The sequence below is a fragment of the Lonchura striata genome, chromosome 15 (assembly GCF_046129695.1).
Source record: "Lonchura striata isolate bLonStr1 chromosome 15, bLonStr1.mat, whole genome shotgun sequence".
NCBI lineage: Eukaryota > Metazoa > Chordata > Aves > Passeriformes > Estrildidae > Lonchura > Lonchura striata.
In genome coordinates, this window is record NC_134617.1 from 5,236,802 (window position 1) to 5,252,259 (window position 15,458).

At 46.4% G+C, this 15,458-nt stretch overlaps 1 protein-coding gene across 1 annotated transcript; it reads right to left on the bottom strand.

Annotated features, from left to right (window-relative positions):
- Positions 1-2,657: 2,657 nt before the first annotated feature.
- SAP30L (SAP30 like) lies at positions 2,658-14,096 on the bottom strand. Its single transcript, XM_021552135.3, has 4 exons — positions 13,760-14,096; positions 11,893-12,015; positions 10,162-10,260; positions 2,658-8,244 (listed from the first exon to the last, which is right to left on the bottom strand). The coding sequence occupies exons 1-4, from the start codon at positions 13,943-13,945 to the stop codon at positions 8,116-8,118; spliced, it is 537 nt and encodes a 178-aa protein (XP_021407810.1). The 5' UTR covers positions 13,946-14,096; the 3' UTR covers positions 2,658-8,115.
- Positions 14,097-15,458: the final 1,362 nt, after the last annotated feature.

The following is a 15,458-nucleotide window of genomic DNA, read 5'->3' on the forward strand; positions in this document are numbered from 1 at the left end:
CCTCAAACTGCAGCTACCTTGACAAAATTGTCATGGCCTGTGACTGACCTTCAGGAGCAGCTGAGGGGAAAGCAGGGGCCAGTGCAGGCTGGTTTAACTGCCATGGCCAGGAGCTCCTTCTCAAACTGAGACATGGGAAGGAGTTAGGAGTGAGTTAGGAACCCTGAAATTCCCTTCTCTGCTCACCTGGGCTTCCTCCCAGGCCATGGCTGCTGGGCTGGGTGCAGGAGCTGCTGAGAACCCAGACACCAAAGTGAGGTGCAAAGGAGCTGGATACAGCAGGCTTTGCCCACGCAGCTGTGAAGGCCAGGAAGAGACAGGGGGTTTATGGGGTGCCCACCACTATGCTCTCTGGCAGTCCATGTCTGTGGCAGGAGAAGCAGAAGAGCCACCCCAGCTACCTGACAGCTCCCTCTTCCCCACAGCACCAAGATGTTCCTGCTGAAGGTGCTGGGGTGATCATGGAGTACTTCCTGCAACACCTAAAGGGAACAGATCTTGGAGAAAGTTCAAAAGGCAATTAAGTAAAAGCACACTGAGGGGTTTTCAGGTACTTAGGGAAGAAGCTAGCACTGCTTGAAAGGATACGAGATGTGAAATCTCCTGGCAAAGTGAGAGTGAGTGCTGGTGGAGCTGTATAATTATTCCTTATTGGATAGAGGAGAAATTTAAAGGGGAAAAAAAAAAAAAAAAAGCAAGCAAGCAAACTCTTGAGTGTCTCTCCCCCACACTCCTCCTGCACGGCCACATCTCTAAGACACAAAACCATTAAATCCACATTCACATATTTCCCTGGTCCTCTGCGCTGCCCTTTCTGCTGGGGAGCAGGGAAGCAATGCCTGGTTTCCATCAAGGCTGCAAGGAGGCCACGGGACGGCTCACGCAGCGGATCGGACGTGTTCAATTTCAATGTCCAAGCAGGAAAAAAAAAAAAACCCTCAAAACCCAAACAAACCATTTTTATGATCCCCACATCCCAGCACAGCACAATCCTGCTTCCGGTCTCTGACAGGCACAGGCAGCTCCTGCCAGGGAAGCATCCTCGGGATGGGGACACGGCCGGGTCAGCTGCCCCGGGCTCGGGGGATCCCCCTCCGGCTCCCCGAGCTAACACTGCCCTCGCCCGGCAGCCGCAGGGCCGGGAGGGACGCGCAGCTCTCGGCCCGCCGGCTCCTTTCTTCCTCAGTGTGAATGTGTTCAAAAGACTGAGCAGATTCCGCCTTGCTTTCGAGCTTGAAATCTTCTGTGGGTTTCTTGGCAGGGAGCAAACATGAGATGAAGTAGCATCATTCATTACTCTATACAAATAACAGATTAACTGGCAGGTTATTTCTATCACAAGGCTGCATTATACCCTCTTGTACTAAAGTCAGCACCTGCACAACAGGTTGCTCCTTAAAGCTGTCCTCCTTTAGCCCTACTGCCTTTCCTCATCACTGGCAGAAGAGCCCCCAGTCATCAATTTGGGAATGCAAATGACACAGTCTTCTCCTTCCACTGGGGTATGCTGCCCTTATCCTCCCCTGAAGACTCTCTCCTGACATCTCCGAAAAACCCTTGACAGCACACAGGCTGTGTGATGTGATCCACCCCTGGTGCCCACTGGTGTCATCTCTGGTCTTGTCTTCCTCAACTGAGAGCTCCCCGAGGCAGGAACCTCCTGTAGCACAGCAGCACGTTCCAAAATTGTCCTGGTTCATTAAGGCCTCGGACACATCCACAAAGGCAGGCACTGGGGACACCAGGATCTGTTTTGGGTGCAAAGCTTTTGACATCTGATCATCCTCCTCTGTGAGAACCAAGTATGTGAAATGCTACACTATAGCCTCTTTTCTGGCTAAAAATCAAGGCTAAAAGCACAACTCAAACAGTGCCAGCAGAGTCTTTAAAAATATGACAGAGTTCATGCAAACAAGTAATCAAATCCCAGTTTTTTTTTCACTTGCTTCCTCAGTGTAGCAAAAAAATGAGGCACCTTTGCTTATAAGGCTGATGGTCAGGAGGAATATCAGCAAAAGAACTGAAACAAAGCATTTTATGAGTAAGGATCTTGAATGCTGGGATAATCCATGTCATTACTGCCCTGGAGCAGTGCCCACTTTGTCAAGTGGGCATGCAGGTTTAACTCTGGACAACAGGAGCTATAAATCATGCATGAAATGAAGCCAAGGATGTGCCTGAGGAAGGAGCAGAAGCACAGGGCTGAACTAGACATAAAGAAGATTCAATAGGAAACATGAATCAAATAAGAAGCTGCACTTGACAGACTCTTCGTGATGCAGGAGGGGAGGAATTCCCATCACAGAAAAGCCCAACACTCCCCAAAATGCAAGGGCACGTGGCTCTTCAACAGCCTCCATCTTTCTTGCAAGTTTGTATTTTTGTTGCATTCAAAAGACTCCATGAATTGCACCTGTGCAACCCACATGGGTTTGTCAGAAAATATCCCATCACCTGAGATTTCTGCTGCAGGCCTGGCATTCCCACTGAGCAGTGCCACTCTCTGCTCCATGGCTGCAGTGTTTTCAGCCCTGGGGAGGTGGGTGGGAAAAGGCAGTGGGAAAAGGCACAAAACATTCACACAAAGCACGACTCCCTTGGCTCTGGAACCATCTGGTGCTGAGGGCAGAAAGGCAAACAAGGGAATGTGGGCCTGGTTGCTAGGATAGATCATTTATTAAAGTGAAATTCAGAATTTTATCTTTGTCAGACAGTACAGAGTTAAAGTCTCATACACAGTGGAAGCAGGACATTTCCTACACCTCAGAGAAATGAGTTCTACAGTTTTTGCTATAAGTTACTAAGTTGCTTTAACAATACACAGCTATATTACACAGTTAAAAATACAAGGTGTCCAAAACATTTGGCATAAGATCAGCACAACACATGGAGGCCAGAAACAGAAGAGGGAACACAGTTTTCTCTCCCAGTAAGCCTGCCAAAAGACTCCAAACCATTCTGCAAGTTACCTGCTACCCACCTCCCCTGCAATAGCTGTGGAGCAGAGGTGTGGGTAGGACAGGAGTAAACCCAGCCCTGGTAAGGCTCAGGTAAGCCAGAGGCTCCTGGAGCCTGCTGATGTACAGGATGGCCTGCAGAGCTGCTTGCAAGGGAAGTTCAGGTTTAAAGCAGGAGCCTCCTCCTCTCCCCACATTTTGTTCAAGCATTTAGTTCATCCCAAACAGCTGTATTCACAAGCAAGTCAAAAATAGGAGACCAGGGATAGCTGTGAAAAGTGCAAGGAGTATCTTACATCCTAACAGTTCATTTGCACTTTGGAAGTGGAAAATGAGAACTCCCTAACTTGATAAGCTAGAGATGGTTAAAGGGCATCAGTGACACGAGGAGTGAGGCATCAGTAACATTCCTTCACCTTTGGGACTTTCTGTCCTTACTCTGGGCAGCACAAGGACTCCTTTTGGAAGGGAGGCCACCTTGTATTACCCACATTTCTGAACTGTAGAGACAAAGTGACTCTAGTGCTCCAGGAAGTCCAGCAATCTGCAAACTTAAACAAAGAGTCCCTCAGCAGACCCCTCCTCTCCTCTCCAACTGCAGCTCCTGCTGAAGATCTCCCATTGGTATTTACATTTGGCTCAACCAAAAGATGTAAAGTGCACAGCTCACCCTCCTCCCCCTCTCATAAAACATCCATCACAAGCGTTGACACAGAACAAATCTCCCTCCACGCTGCTGCTGCTGCTGTGGAAGTGTTTTGTTCAGTCTCCCTGTGGGCCATGTCCTGCTTCATCCTCCCTGTGCCATCATGACCCACATGAAAACTCCCATTTACTGTAGATTATTTCAGCTCTTGTGTTCAAAGCCTCTCTGAACCCAGCTTGCACTTTAGACTCACTTGAAATGCCAGGCTTGACATGTTCTGGTCAATTCTTGCACCCTGGGGTATCCAGTGGTTTACAGCCACATTTCTAAGGAAAACTGGGACACCAGAACACTGGAGAGAAGTGGTACAAAGCTCTGCTTTTATCAGGCTGTGCATCTAAAGTGCCTGGCAAAAGAAACGTTAATTTTCCTGCAATAGTTTACTTCAGGTTGATAAACAATAATCTTTCAGATTATGGAATTTTGAAAACTGCATTCTGACAGAGCCTCCCTGGATGTGTTTGCACTTTTCAGCCATCAGGCTGCTACTGACTTGAGTCTTTGCATGCTTCCAACTCCCCTGAGTTGAGCTCAAGCCAGTAACTACCAGCAATGATTTCTTCTTCTTCCCTTGAAGTGAGCAGAGGGTCAGCATACAGGATGAAATTAACCCCAGAAGAGATGTTTCTGCATTATTTGGATTGCATACTAATGGCTTTGGATCTATTCAGAACTCTAATTAAGTTAATGGAACTCTGCAATGAGAATTGAGCTAGGCTACGGAATTGCATTAGTCTATATAATGGCCAGAGACCTTCAGAGACAATTCCTCTGCCCCAGGGTGAATGTCACCTATGCAGGCTTGTAAGAAATAAGCTTCCACTATTAAAAATAGAAGATGACATCTGGTCATCCTCCATGCCCCCAAGGCTTGTGCTCCATGGTTCAAAGCTAGACAGAATTTAAGGCCCATCTGTGAAAAGCAAAATGCAAAAAAAAATATCATACCAGCCAAAGCGATTTGGGTCTTACACCTTTCCAACAAGTCCCATCTAAAAGTGCTGAGAAAATGTCCCACCTCATGGCTTCACAAGTGTGAGGTTCAAACACATTTAATTTGCCATTTAAAATAAAAAGTTGGAAAGTCTTTTTTTTTTTTTTTTTTTTAAAACTTGGCATGCAGCATAAGGAATCGAACACACAGCACGGTATCGTACACAAGGACAATTGCATTGTTGCGTTTTCTGGTTATTAGACACTAAATGCTTTTCAAGAATCACAGGCACCCTGAACATGGATATTGCTACTGAATTGACGTGTGGTTTCAGTTCATAGCACGGGAGCCAGCAAGTGGCTGACCCTTCCAACAAGACCATCAGCTTTCTGTTGCTCAAGGTGTTTTGCTCTAGCTAAGTTGAGAACAAGGTAATAAGGCATTTGCAAGGGGTTTATAAGGCCATGGGGTCTGACAGCCAAAGATTCTTCTGTTTCTTTGGTGTCTTGCCTCCAAGCTTTCCACCTTATAAACAACTGCTAATGGCTGGTAAACATCTCTTCATCATCACACTTCACTAAGAATTTTTTTTTCCTTCAAAAAAGTATAATTGCTTTAGAAGTGAAACCAGCAAGGATCACATTTAACATCAATTGACTATTTCAGGAAAAAAAGAAAAGAAAAGTTTCCTGGATACCACCTCGGCGCAAAAGCATTCCAGTGAATACACCTGAACAGATGGAACCTGCCACCATATTTCCTTGAAAAGAATAATTTTGCTGCTGGCTACTAAAACACCCCAACAGATTTATTTACTCTTAAAAATAAAGCAAAATAAAATACAACCACAAAAAAAAAAAAAAAAAGTAAATCCCAAACAAACTACATTTTTACAGTTTTGGTCTAGAATCACAGAATCACAGAATCAATTAGGTTGGAAAAGACCTCTGAGATCATCGAGTCCAACCTATGACCAAATACCACCGTGTCCATTAGACCATGGCACCAAGTGCCAGTCTTTCCTTAAACACCTCCAGGGACAGTGACTCCACCACCTCCCTGGGCAGCCCATTCCCATATTTAATCACCCTTTCTGTGAAGAAATTCCTCCAAATGTCCAACCTCAACTTTCCTGGTGCAGCTTGAGGCAATTTCCCCTTGTCCTGACCCTGGTTGCCTGGCCCCCACCTGGCTCCACCCTCCTGTCAGGGAGTTGCAGAGAATGCGAAGGTGCCCCCTGAACCTCCTCTTCTCCAGGCTGAGCAACCCCAGCTCCCTCAGCTATTCCTCACAGGATCTGTGCTCCAGATCCTTCACCAGCTTTGCTTCCCTTTTCTGGACCTGCTTCAGCACCTCAGTGTCCTTCCTGAATTGAGGGGACCAGAACTGAACACAGCACTCGAGGTGTGGCCTCACCAGTGCCCACTGGAGGGGAACAATCACTATGAGGCATAACCCTCTCAACTCAGAAACTCATTTTCCCTTGGTAACATCCTCTGATTACATGAGCACTTTGAAGGTTAGCATGCAGTCAGAGATTGTGTCCTTCTAACCATCTGTCCTGAATGAGAGAAGCCAGATCATGTTGACTGATGTGGGAACTACTCCACCCTTTCAATAAGGAAAGGACCAGCACAAATAGGAAATTTTTAAACATTCATGAAATACTGACACAAGACATTCTCTCCTCATTCCTTGAACCTCTCTCTTGTATGATATTCTAAAAATCCATACAGAATTGAACAAGGAAATGCTGACATAATCACACTCCCAAGATGTCACAAATGGGACATGTACCATAACAGAGTATTTCTGCCTATGACAAAGGACTTAAGACATGCTGAAGTTTGTTGAACATGTTTTTGGAGTATTAGCAAACAATTCAGAGTGATGTGAACTTGCTTTAAACTGTGACTTCAATTTTAAAGAGACCCTGGGAGAGCTTTAACAAGAGCTTCACTAAGTGAACCCTTCATGCCTTACAAAACACAATGCAGTACTAAGCTGGGACCATGACCAGTGTGTTTAGCTCTTAAACAAAACTTCATCCAGTTTTGAAATAATAAAACCTGCCATTTACAAAATGCTAGCTCAAGTTTTCTACTGTTCATTTCATTGCTTAAGGCTTGTTAAGAATATCCTCTCTGTGTGGAGTCTTGGCATCTTGTACCAGAATGGAGACACTGGTCAGGACAGCAAGGAAACAGAGCGATGCTTTAAATCATGAGATTCCCCTGAAGAGAATTTGAGGTCACTGGAGAACAGTCAGTCATGACCAACACTTTTAAAAGCTCCTTTTGCCAAAATAATCACTGTATTATCTCTAAGGACACCTCGGCTTTAAATAAAATCAGGGTGATCTCCTCCTACAGTGCCCTGTCAGGGAGCACCAGTGCCACCCTCACTCACACAGCTCTAATGAAAGCACATGTAATGTTCATGGAAGGCAAATGCTTTGATGCTTCTTGCCCATTGCAGAGGGAGATGAAATGTATCATGAAATGCTCCAGTCAGATCACTGCCCTGGTTATGGTGCCTCACCCATATATCTGCTTTATACTAAACAGAGCCCCTGAATGCACATAGCAATTTTGTGACACCTGCTAAAAATTCAGTATAAAATGTGCATTGCTTGTGACTGATACTGACCTGACACAGAAATTAAGAAACTGATGTCTCAAGCCATTGTTTCACTTACCATCACTGAAATATGCATAAATCAATTAAATAAGCACTTCTACCAACATGATCAGACACAGCAAATAGGTTGTGTTTGCCTTAATACCACATTCAGAGAAATGCAGAAATTTTTAAATGCTTACACAAAATTTAATTAGTGAGTTCTTGGAAGAAATTGGAAAAGAAACTGCAGAGAGTTGGTTGGCATCTGTGTCAGATGGGGTCGGGAGGAAAAAAATGGCAAAAAACCCCACCAATTTCAGACTGGTCAAGTAGCATTCACTGGAGTAGATCTGGTGAGCTGGAGCATTTGTAGAAGTTTGGGACTTGAAGCACTAACTCAAGGCAAGACAGAGCATGTGTAGGTGAGCAACAAGCTTCATACAAACTTCTGACCCATGCACCTTGATAATGAATTTTATCTCTGCTGCTCTTCCAGTCCTGTACCAAGACAAACTGCATGGTGGTTTGGGATGCAGCCTGAATTCAGTGAAAACAATTCCATCTGGCATTTGAACTGCACTGAGATGTAGATTTCCAGAAATGGTTTAAAACAGCAAGTTGACAAACTCCACAGTTCTACAGATTCATTTGGTTTGCCCATTATCCTCTTTTCTTTATTCCAATATGACTTTGAAATGAGGGGAAGAAGTCTTCGGAAACATGCTGGGCACATGTTTTGAAATACTCCTCATTAGAATGTCTATATTTTTTTCTGTCATTCAGACACTGCATTTTAAAAAAAATTTACAATATACTTTTAACAGTTTTTATAAACCTAAAATGCACAATACCACCTGTTCCTTCAAGGTCTCTCTTATTCCAAGCCTTGTTAATCTTCAGTCAAGTTGTTTGCTGCCTTCTGATTTCTGGTCCAGCCTGCTCTTATTGTTCTTCACCATGTAGATGAAATATGCAAGTGTCTCCTTCTCATTCACTGGAATATTCCTGAAATGACGACTGACAGTCTAGAAGAACAACAGGTAAAGAGACACAAATGCTGAAATTAAAAACTAGAAATAATCAGAACAGGGTTTCTCTTCACTTTCCAAAAACGATTTTATGGCCACTGAGCACATTATCCTTTGAGTGAGACATGCACCAATTCCAAATGTCAGTCCTCATTTACCTCCCTCTCTCTTTACAGCTGGAATGTGTGTATGAACATAGCATAGCCTTGCTATGTCAGCAGGATTTGCAGCCAACCTACAAGAGGAATTTGGAAGCCAGAACGTCCTCCTGCCAAAGCAGCACAGCTTCTCCTCAGCAACATTTTGTGCTGAGATTATTTGGCGAGTGGGTTTTCCCTGCACCACCGTGTTTTGAAGGAGAGTGTCAGAAACACTGCAGCACTTGGCTGTGTGAACCAGGTGTAGCAAAGATTTTTCCAAAATTATTTCCTCTGGACTCTTAAGTTTTCACTGAAAGGAACATCAGAGAATTTTCGATGGGAGGGTTAGGGTTTGGTTAGGGCTACCCCTCTCTGACAGTAGCATAAGCCCTGAAACATTAGCTATTTTTCCTCAGAAAGTGGATGTAGAAAACATGCTGGAGCTGCTTCTCACATGGAAGAAATTCTTTTTTTGGTACCCAACACAGCTCTAGAACAGGATTCTGATGCAGGTTGAGCAATAAGTCACTCCAAGGACATTTATGGAAGCTTGAGTTTCCCTTACAGTGGGATAGCATGAGGAGTGTAAGAGCCTCAGGCAGCATTGATTCAAGCATGGGAGCTGGATGAGGATCCAGCATAGAGTTAAAGCTGCTCAGGCTTCACGGGAAGCTTTAAGTTGTGTCAGCTTTAAGTTAGGCTCCCTTTATTTTCCACCTGCAGAGTAATTGATCTTTACTTTCCTCTTGGGTACAGTCATGGTAAATTCCTTAAGCAGGCAGTCCTTCATGGCAGGAGGCAGCTGACAGACATGAATTGGTTAGTTAAAATATAACAAATCAGGACTGCTAATGAGGAACAACCCCACCCTACTTTGTTCAACTTACTCTTACATGCCCTACACTGCACATTCTCTATATTCTATATACTCACTCCCTGGTTGACTTTGAAAGAAAGACAGTGTCTTGCTGATTTTTCTTGGTCTGTCAGGTTTTTGTTCTTTAAAGCAAAAGTAAAAGCAAACCAGACACCTGAGTTGTGAAAGCCACAGCTTACAAAATCAACCTCAATACTAATCAGTAACTACTAGAGTTTTTTTCAAGTTTAGAGAAGATTTTTCCCACAGCAAGGCTTCAGATCAAGTCAGGAAAGAAAGCAGAGCAGAAGCAAAGCAAGCACAACTCACCCAAATACCAGAGAGATACAGAGAGTTCTTTCTGAACAAATAGCCCATATGGTGAGAAAGCAGCAGAGGCCCTTAAGAAAAAAGCCTTTTGTAACACAGAATCATGAGGACAAGGGAGGGAAATAAAGAATCTGAATCCATGGACAGTGATGCTGCCTTTAATAATAAGCAATTCCAATGAGTTCAAGTGCCTGTGAGGAAAGAAAAACTAACAGGAGCACTTAGGGAGACGGTTATTGGGTTAAGTCTGAGTTTCAGCTGAGCAGCCATCCCCAGGTAACACCCAAAAACTGGGTCCTGTTTCTGTTCCCTAAAGGGCACCAACTGGGACTATGAAAAAGGTGGGAGAGGAAGCAGAGACAAACAAGTTACTAAAACAGGCTTTTAACAGCCAGTGCCCGTGCCTGTCCCAGGTTTGAAAGCAAGCAGGCAGCTTTCTGCTGGCATCACTCTCTGAAACCTTTCAGTGGGCACTTGGTCCATACCAGTGAGTCACACAGGTGTGAGTGCCCACAAAAGGTGCCCTGGAACAGAGGAGATAAAAAGTTTTCTTGTAACAGAGATAACACCACCTCTGTCCTCACTTACTTCTGCAAGCTGAGCCTTGTTGAGTCCAGGCCTAGTCTGCAATTTATAATGTCTCTTGTAACGTCGCAGGGTGTTCACTTGGAGCTGGAACAAGTCAACCTGGAAGTGATGGAGAGAAGAGGGCATGAGCACTACCTTTAGTTTCTATGAGTAGTTATTTTATCTAAAAATATCTAAAAATAACTGCTTCCTCCTCAACAGGACTTCTCCTTGCTTGCATTCAGAACCACACTGGCTTGTCTTACTGACAAACCTAAGTATATTTTGTATTTGTTAATGCTAAAAGACCAAAATAGCCTCAGGGAAATAGAAATTTTTGTTCTGGTTCACATGCTGTCAACAGAATTGCTGGCCAATTTCTGCTCTCAATTACACCTCTGCAACCTCCAAGCAAAGGGGAACCTTTTGTTCCCACAAGGTTTAAAAAGCTCACACATGAAATAACAATTTAGCAGGCACTGAACAAACGGCTTGTGACATAAAACAGAGTACAGAGATGAAATGAAATTCAAATACTTAAATAGGAAGTGCACAGTTTAGAAGCAAAGGGGGTGGTGGTGAGGTTACAGCAGGGAAGATGAAGATCATGTGGGAAATGCCAAGTTTCAAAGACAAAAGGAATCTCTGCTGAAAACTGAGAGGGAAGTGACATTAAAACTGACACGGTGCAGAGTTCCCTGTTCATCTGGGTGACGTGCATCCATCAGGTTTCAGTCACCAAATACTCTGTGTGCTCTACAGCACCAACATTTTTAGATGCCAACTGGGTCTTCAGCAATCACCCTGGCAACTACTGCAAAGCTTGAACAGGAAAGTTTTGATGGAGAGGCTTGCAGAATGGAAACATGAACAGTGATAACAAAAGGTCAGGTTATCTTAAAAAAAAAAACCCATACCAAAAACTTGCTACTCTTTCAACACCTCCACACAGGAGGTGTGTGCACCAGCTTTGCACCAAGACACAGCTTTGCTGGCAAAATGAATCTGGGTGGCTTCTTTTTTTTTTTTTTTTTAATTTCAGAAATAAACAGCTTTTTGCCAATAGGGTTGGCAATTCCAGCAGAGGGCTCTGCTGACTGTGGCCATGCTCTGCTTCTCTGAACATCACCTCTGCACAACTTTTGCCATGTCAACAGTACCAGAAACATCACTGAAGCAAGCGCAGCGCAGTGGCACAGAGAAAGTTCTCTAGCACAGAAAACTTCCCCCAGGCCTATCTCCTGAAAATAAAAATGTGTCACAAACTATTTAAAGGTAGTTTTAAATAGTGCTAAAAAATACCATATATGCAAATATCTGGAGCAGCTCAATATCCATGGGTATCAAATACCCAATCAAAGAGAGTGACCTATTGAATTCTGTAGTGTATTTGCAAAATGATGCATACTCATTAATAAGGAATTATGTAGGGGCATGAGACACCATGAAAAATAACTTATTTTTAGCCTTAAAAAAATAGTATCAAATACAATTTTAACTGTACATACACTAAGCTGTGAAGTTACCTTATCACACCTCTTTTTATAGAAAACTTTACATGGGCAAAGAACTCATAGGGGAATGAAGAAAATTAGGACACCACACGTCAGAAAAATCTCTTCCTGGAAAAGTGAAAGTAACTCCACAGCAGCTTCAATGGCCTTGCAATTTAAAATATAACTATTTTTTGATGTATGAGAACATCTAAGTGAAACTTCAACATGCTAAGAACTGGTAAAGCAGCCCACAAACCTCTGGAACATCCGTGTCGTGCTCAGGAGAGTCACCTCCATCATCGCTCGTCTTCCTCTTCCTTTTGTTCCGAACACTTTGAATGAAGTTCTTGTGAAAATCACAGATATACAGATGCCTCACCTGAGAACCAGAAGTGGTGAAAAAGCAATCAAAAAAGATACGGTGAAACAGCATTCAACAGCAGCCACTTTGACACCAGTGTCAGGTGCATCTCTCAAGACTGGCGTGACCGACTGACATCAAGGAATTTCTAATCTTAAATCCAGCCCTGATATCACACTCTTTATTCAGAGATAACTTACCTTACAAAGGCTAAAAGTAAAGAAAACAAAGAACTCAAGCTTCAGCTGAATTGAACCTCTACAGATAATAAATTTGTTTTTTATGGCTGCAATCATCTGTCAGGAAAAAAGATGGGTGCTTGTCTGGAGGAAGTGCATTTATTTCAGGACTTACTAGCAGGTATCTACCAAAACATGTATTATTCTATTCAATTCTTGTGAACTTTCTGGCTTGAATAATACAGAGGATTATTAAGGCAAGTGTTTCAAAACCTTGACAAATAAAACTTGAGCTGATCACCTCAACTAAAACAAACAGACCAAATGCAGAATAGCCTCCTTCCTATTGCTTGTTCAGCAATGGAACCTCCCTTTTAACAAATATAATCTCACTAGAGTTAGCAAAACAAAGGACTTCAAATGATCAAAATTATTTGGTGTCTATAAGGCAAAGTATCTTCAGATAACACAGGCACCCTACATCCATGCAGCCTGCTTTACACTTTCCCTTTGTTCTGACTGTACTAGTCTGATTTCCCCTTTTTGTTTCTAAAGCCTGGCATCTGTCAACAGAGACTCATTTCTAAAATGCAAGAAATTACTACGCCACTAGACAAATCTGCTGAGAACTACAACTGGGAGAAATGCTCTAGTTTTCAAGAATACGTTTCAAACTGAGTCACTTTTCCCGTGACACGATGCATTTTGGCTGTGCAGAAGGGACCCAACCAACTGGGGGAGCTGCCAAACAGACTGACTCAAAACTTCACCTATTTTTTTTTTGCTTTTGCTTTGTTTTCAGTGGTTTTGATCTTTACAGATCAGGCGAAAAAAAAAAAGCGTGCAGAGCTGAATTCCGTTAACGAAGTCACTTCTGAGAAATTCCTTCTGTGATCTGCTCTTCTCTGCCGGGCAAATAACCCGTTTCTATCTGGAGCTGACAGCTGTCAGTGTCATTAGGCAGCAAACCGGGCTGCTCCGTGTGCGAACAGACCCTGCTGAAGAGGCAGCACAGCTCACTGCCAGCTCGGTCTCTAACCTGCTTCGCCACAACACCAATTCTTCGCAATTAAAGAAGTAACGTCAGTGCCGCCTGACTGAAGCAGCAACCACAGCGCTGTTTTCACCTGACAGCAGCAGCCTTTCCAAGCCGAGACCGCAACGGGAACAGCACTCCTGCCTCCCAAGCACGGACAGCTCGCTCCTTTGCCTCCCTGCACACACCCGCCTCCCCAGCACGGCGTTCGGGGCTTCAGCTACGTTATGCCTCAGCAGGCGGGCAGTGCCACAGGGAAAAGCCGGCTCTGCACGGGGGGAACGGCCGGGTGCAGCCAGGCACGTCCTTCCCTTTATCCCGAGCTAAGGATCCTCCCCGTTATCCCGAGCTGTAGCGCTGAGGATGGGCGAGCGCGGTCCGCAGCTCCGCGTGTGCCGCGCCCGGCCCCGCTCGCCCGGGAGCTCAGCTCGCCGGGCGGATCCGCGTCTCCCCGGAGGCACCGCAGTGCGGTGGCGCCCGCAGCCGGCCCGGCCGCCCCTCCGGGGGGCTCGGCAGCGCCCGCAGCCCCGGCCGAGGCCGCACTCACACTTTTGTCGATGTCCAGCTTCAGCTTCTTCTGCGAGATGCTCTTCTGGATTCTCTTGCTGAAGGACGCGTTGCCGGCGGGGCGCACGCAGCGGTCCCCGTCGTCGATGAGGCAGCAGCTCTGGCCGTAAAAGGGGGCGGGGGGCGGCCCATCCCGGCTGTCCTCCTCGGTGCTGAACCCATTCATCGCCCACCTGCCCGCCCCTCACCCCGCGCGGGGAGCCGACCACCGGGGGACCAACTGCGGGGACGGAGCCGCCGTCACTACCGCGCCCTCGGGGGGACCCCGCCGCCTCCGCGGGGGCCCCCCGCTACGGCAGGGGAGGGGACCCCCCCGCCGCCGCCGCCGCTCAGCGCTGCCCGCGGCTCGGGCCGGGCCGGGCCCCCCAAGCGCCGCCGCCCGCGGGGAGCCGGGACCGCGCAGCGCTCGCACACACAAAACCGCCTCCCCGGCCGCGGAAGTCCCGCCCCCGGCCCGCAGGCGCGCCTCTGATTGGGCCGCGCGGCTGGAGGGGCGGGGCGCCCCGCGCCGCTCCGAGCGCCGATTGGCCGGCGGAGCTGTCCGTCCGCCGCCGGCGCCCGGCCCCCGCAGCCGGAAGGTCGCGGTGAGGGGCGCGCGGAGGGAGCGGCGGCGCCCGGACCGTGAGGGGACGCGGCCGCTCCCGGCGCTGTCCGCGGCCGCTCCCGGCGCTGTCCGCGGCCGCCGCGCCGGTGCCGCCCGCAGGAGGCGGGCAGCGACCCGGCCCCGCCGGCTTCGGGCTTGCCCTGCTGCCGGGACGCGCACGGGACAGCCGCACGCAGCCGGGGCGCCGCAGCCGCACCTGCAGCGCTCCGGGGACAGACCTGAGCCCGCAGCAGGCCCGGGGCTGCGGCTCCCCCCGGCCCTCGTACCCGACCCGGGTCGGCACAGCCACAAATGCGTGCTCTTGGGTCAGCACCCCGGCTGGAGTTCCTGGCTGAAACGTAGTTTTTTATAAGAAATACAAGACTCTTTTTTAATTTTTTTTTTTTCTTCCCCTTATCACAAGGCAGCGACAGTGAAAAGATGGGACCTGGAGAAGTGTTTCTCAAAGCCATGTGACTTTAAACTTCGCATTTTTCATCTTCAGAAAAAAAAAAAAAAACAAACCTAAAAAGAACTCTGAAAAAAAAAAAGACAAAACCCCCACCCTAACCCCCAAATCTCCCCAAAAATAAAAAAGGGGAGAAAAAAGGAGGCGAAAAGTGGGGGCGGGGTGGGGTGGCGGTAAAAAAATTGAATTCTTGCTGATTTGTGAAGAAAAGATGAAACTTCTGGAAATGCTGTGACTTCTGTAATACCAGACAGCAAATGCTATTCTCAGAGGTTCCTGAGCAGCTCTGAAAGGAAAACGATTTCATCTTCCTGAAGAAAGGACTTTCTGCTCAGACAGAAGAAAGGTTCTGTAGACTAAAATGACTTCAAAGCCTTAAATCCTGCACATGGAACAATGTGCGTGAGCTGTGCTGAATCACACAAAATACCTTTGCAAGAAAGAGACTCCTTAAAGCCCTTGGCCATCAGCTCAGGCTCTCCATGCAGTAATACTGCCAACCAGCTCTGCACAAGATTGAGAAAAGCCAAAATCTGTATTTTCCAGGCACTCCTTACAATACCAAACAAGCCTCAGAATAGATTTAGAGGGCAGAGACTTCATACTCCTCAACAGTTCTGACTCTTG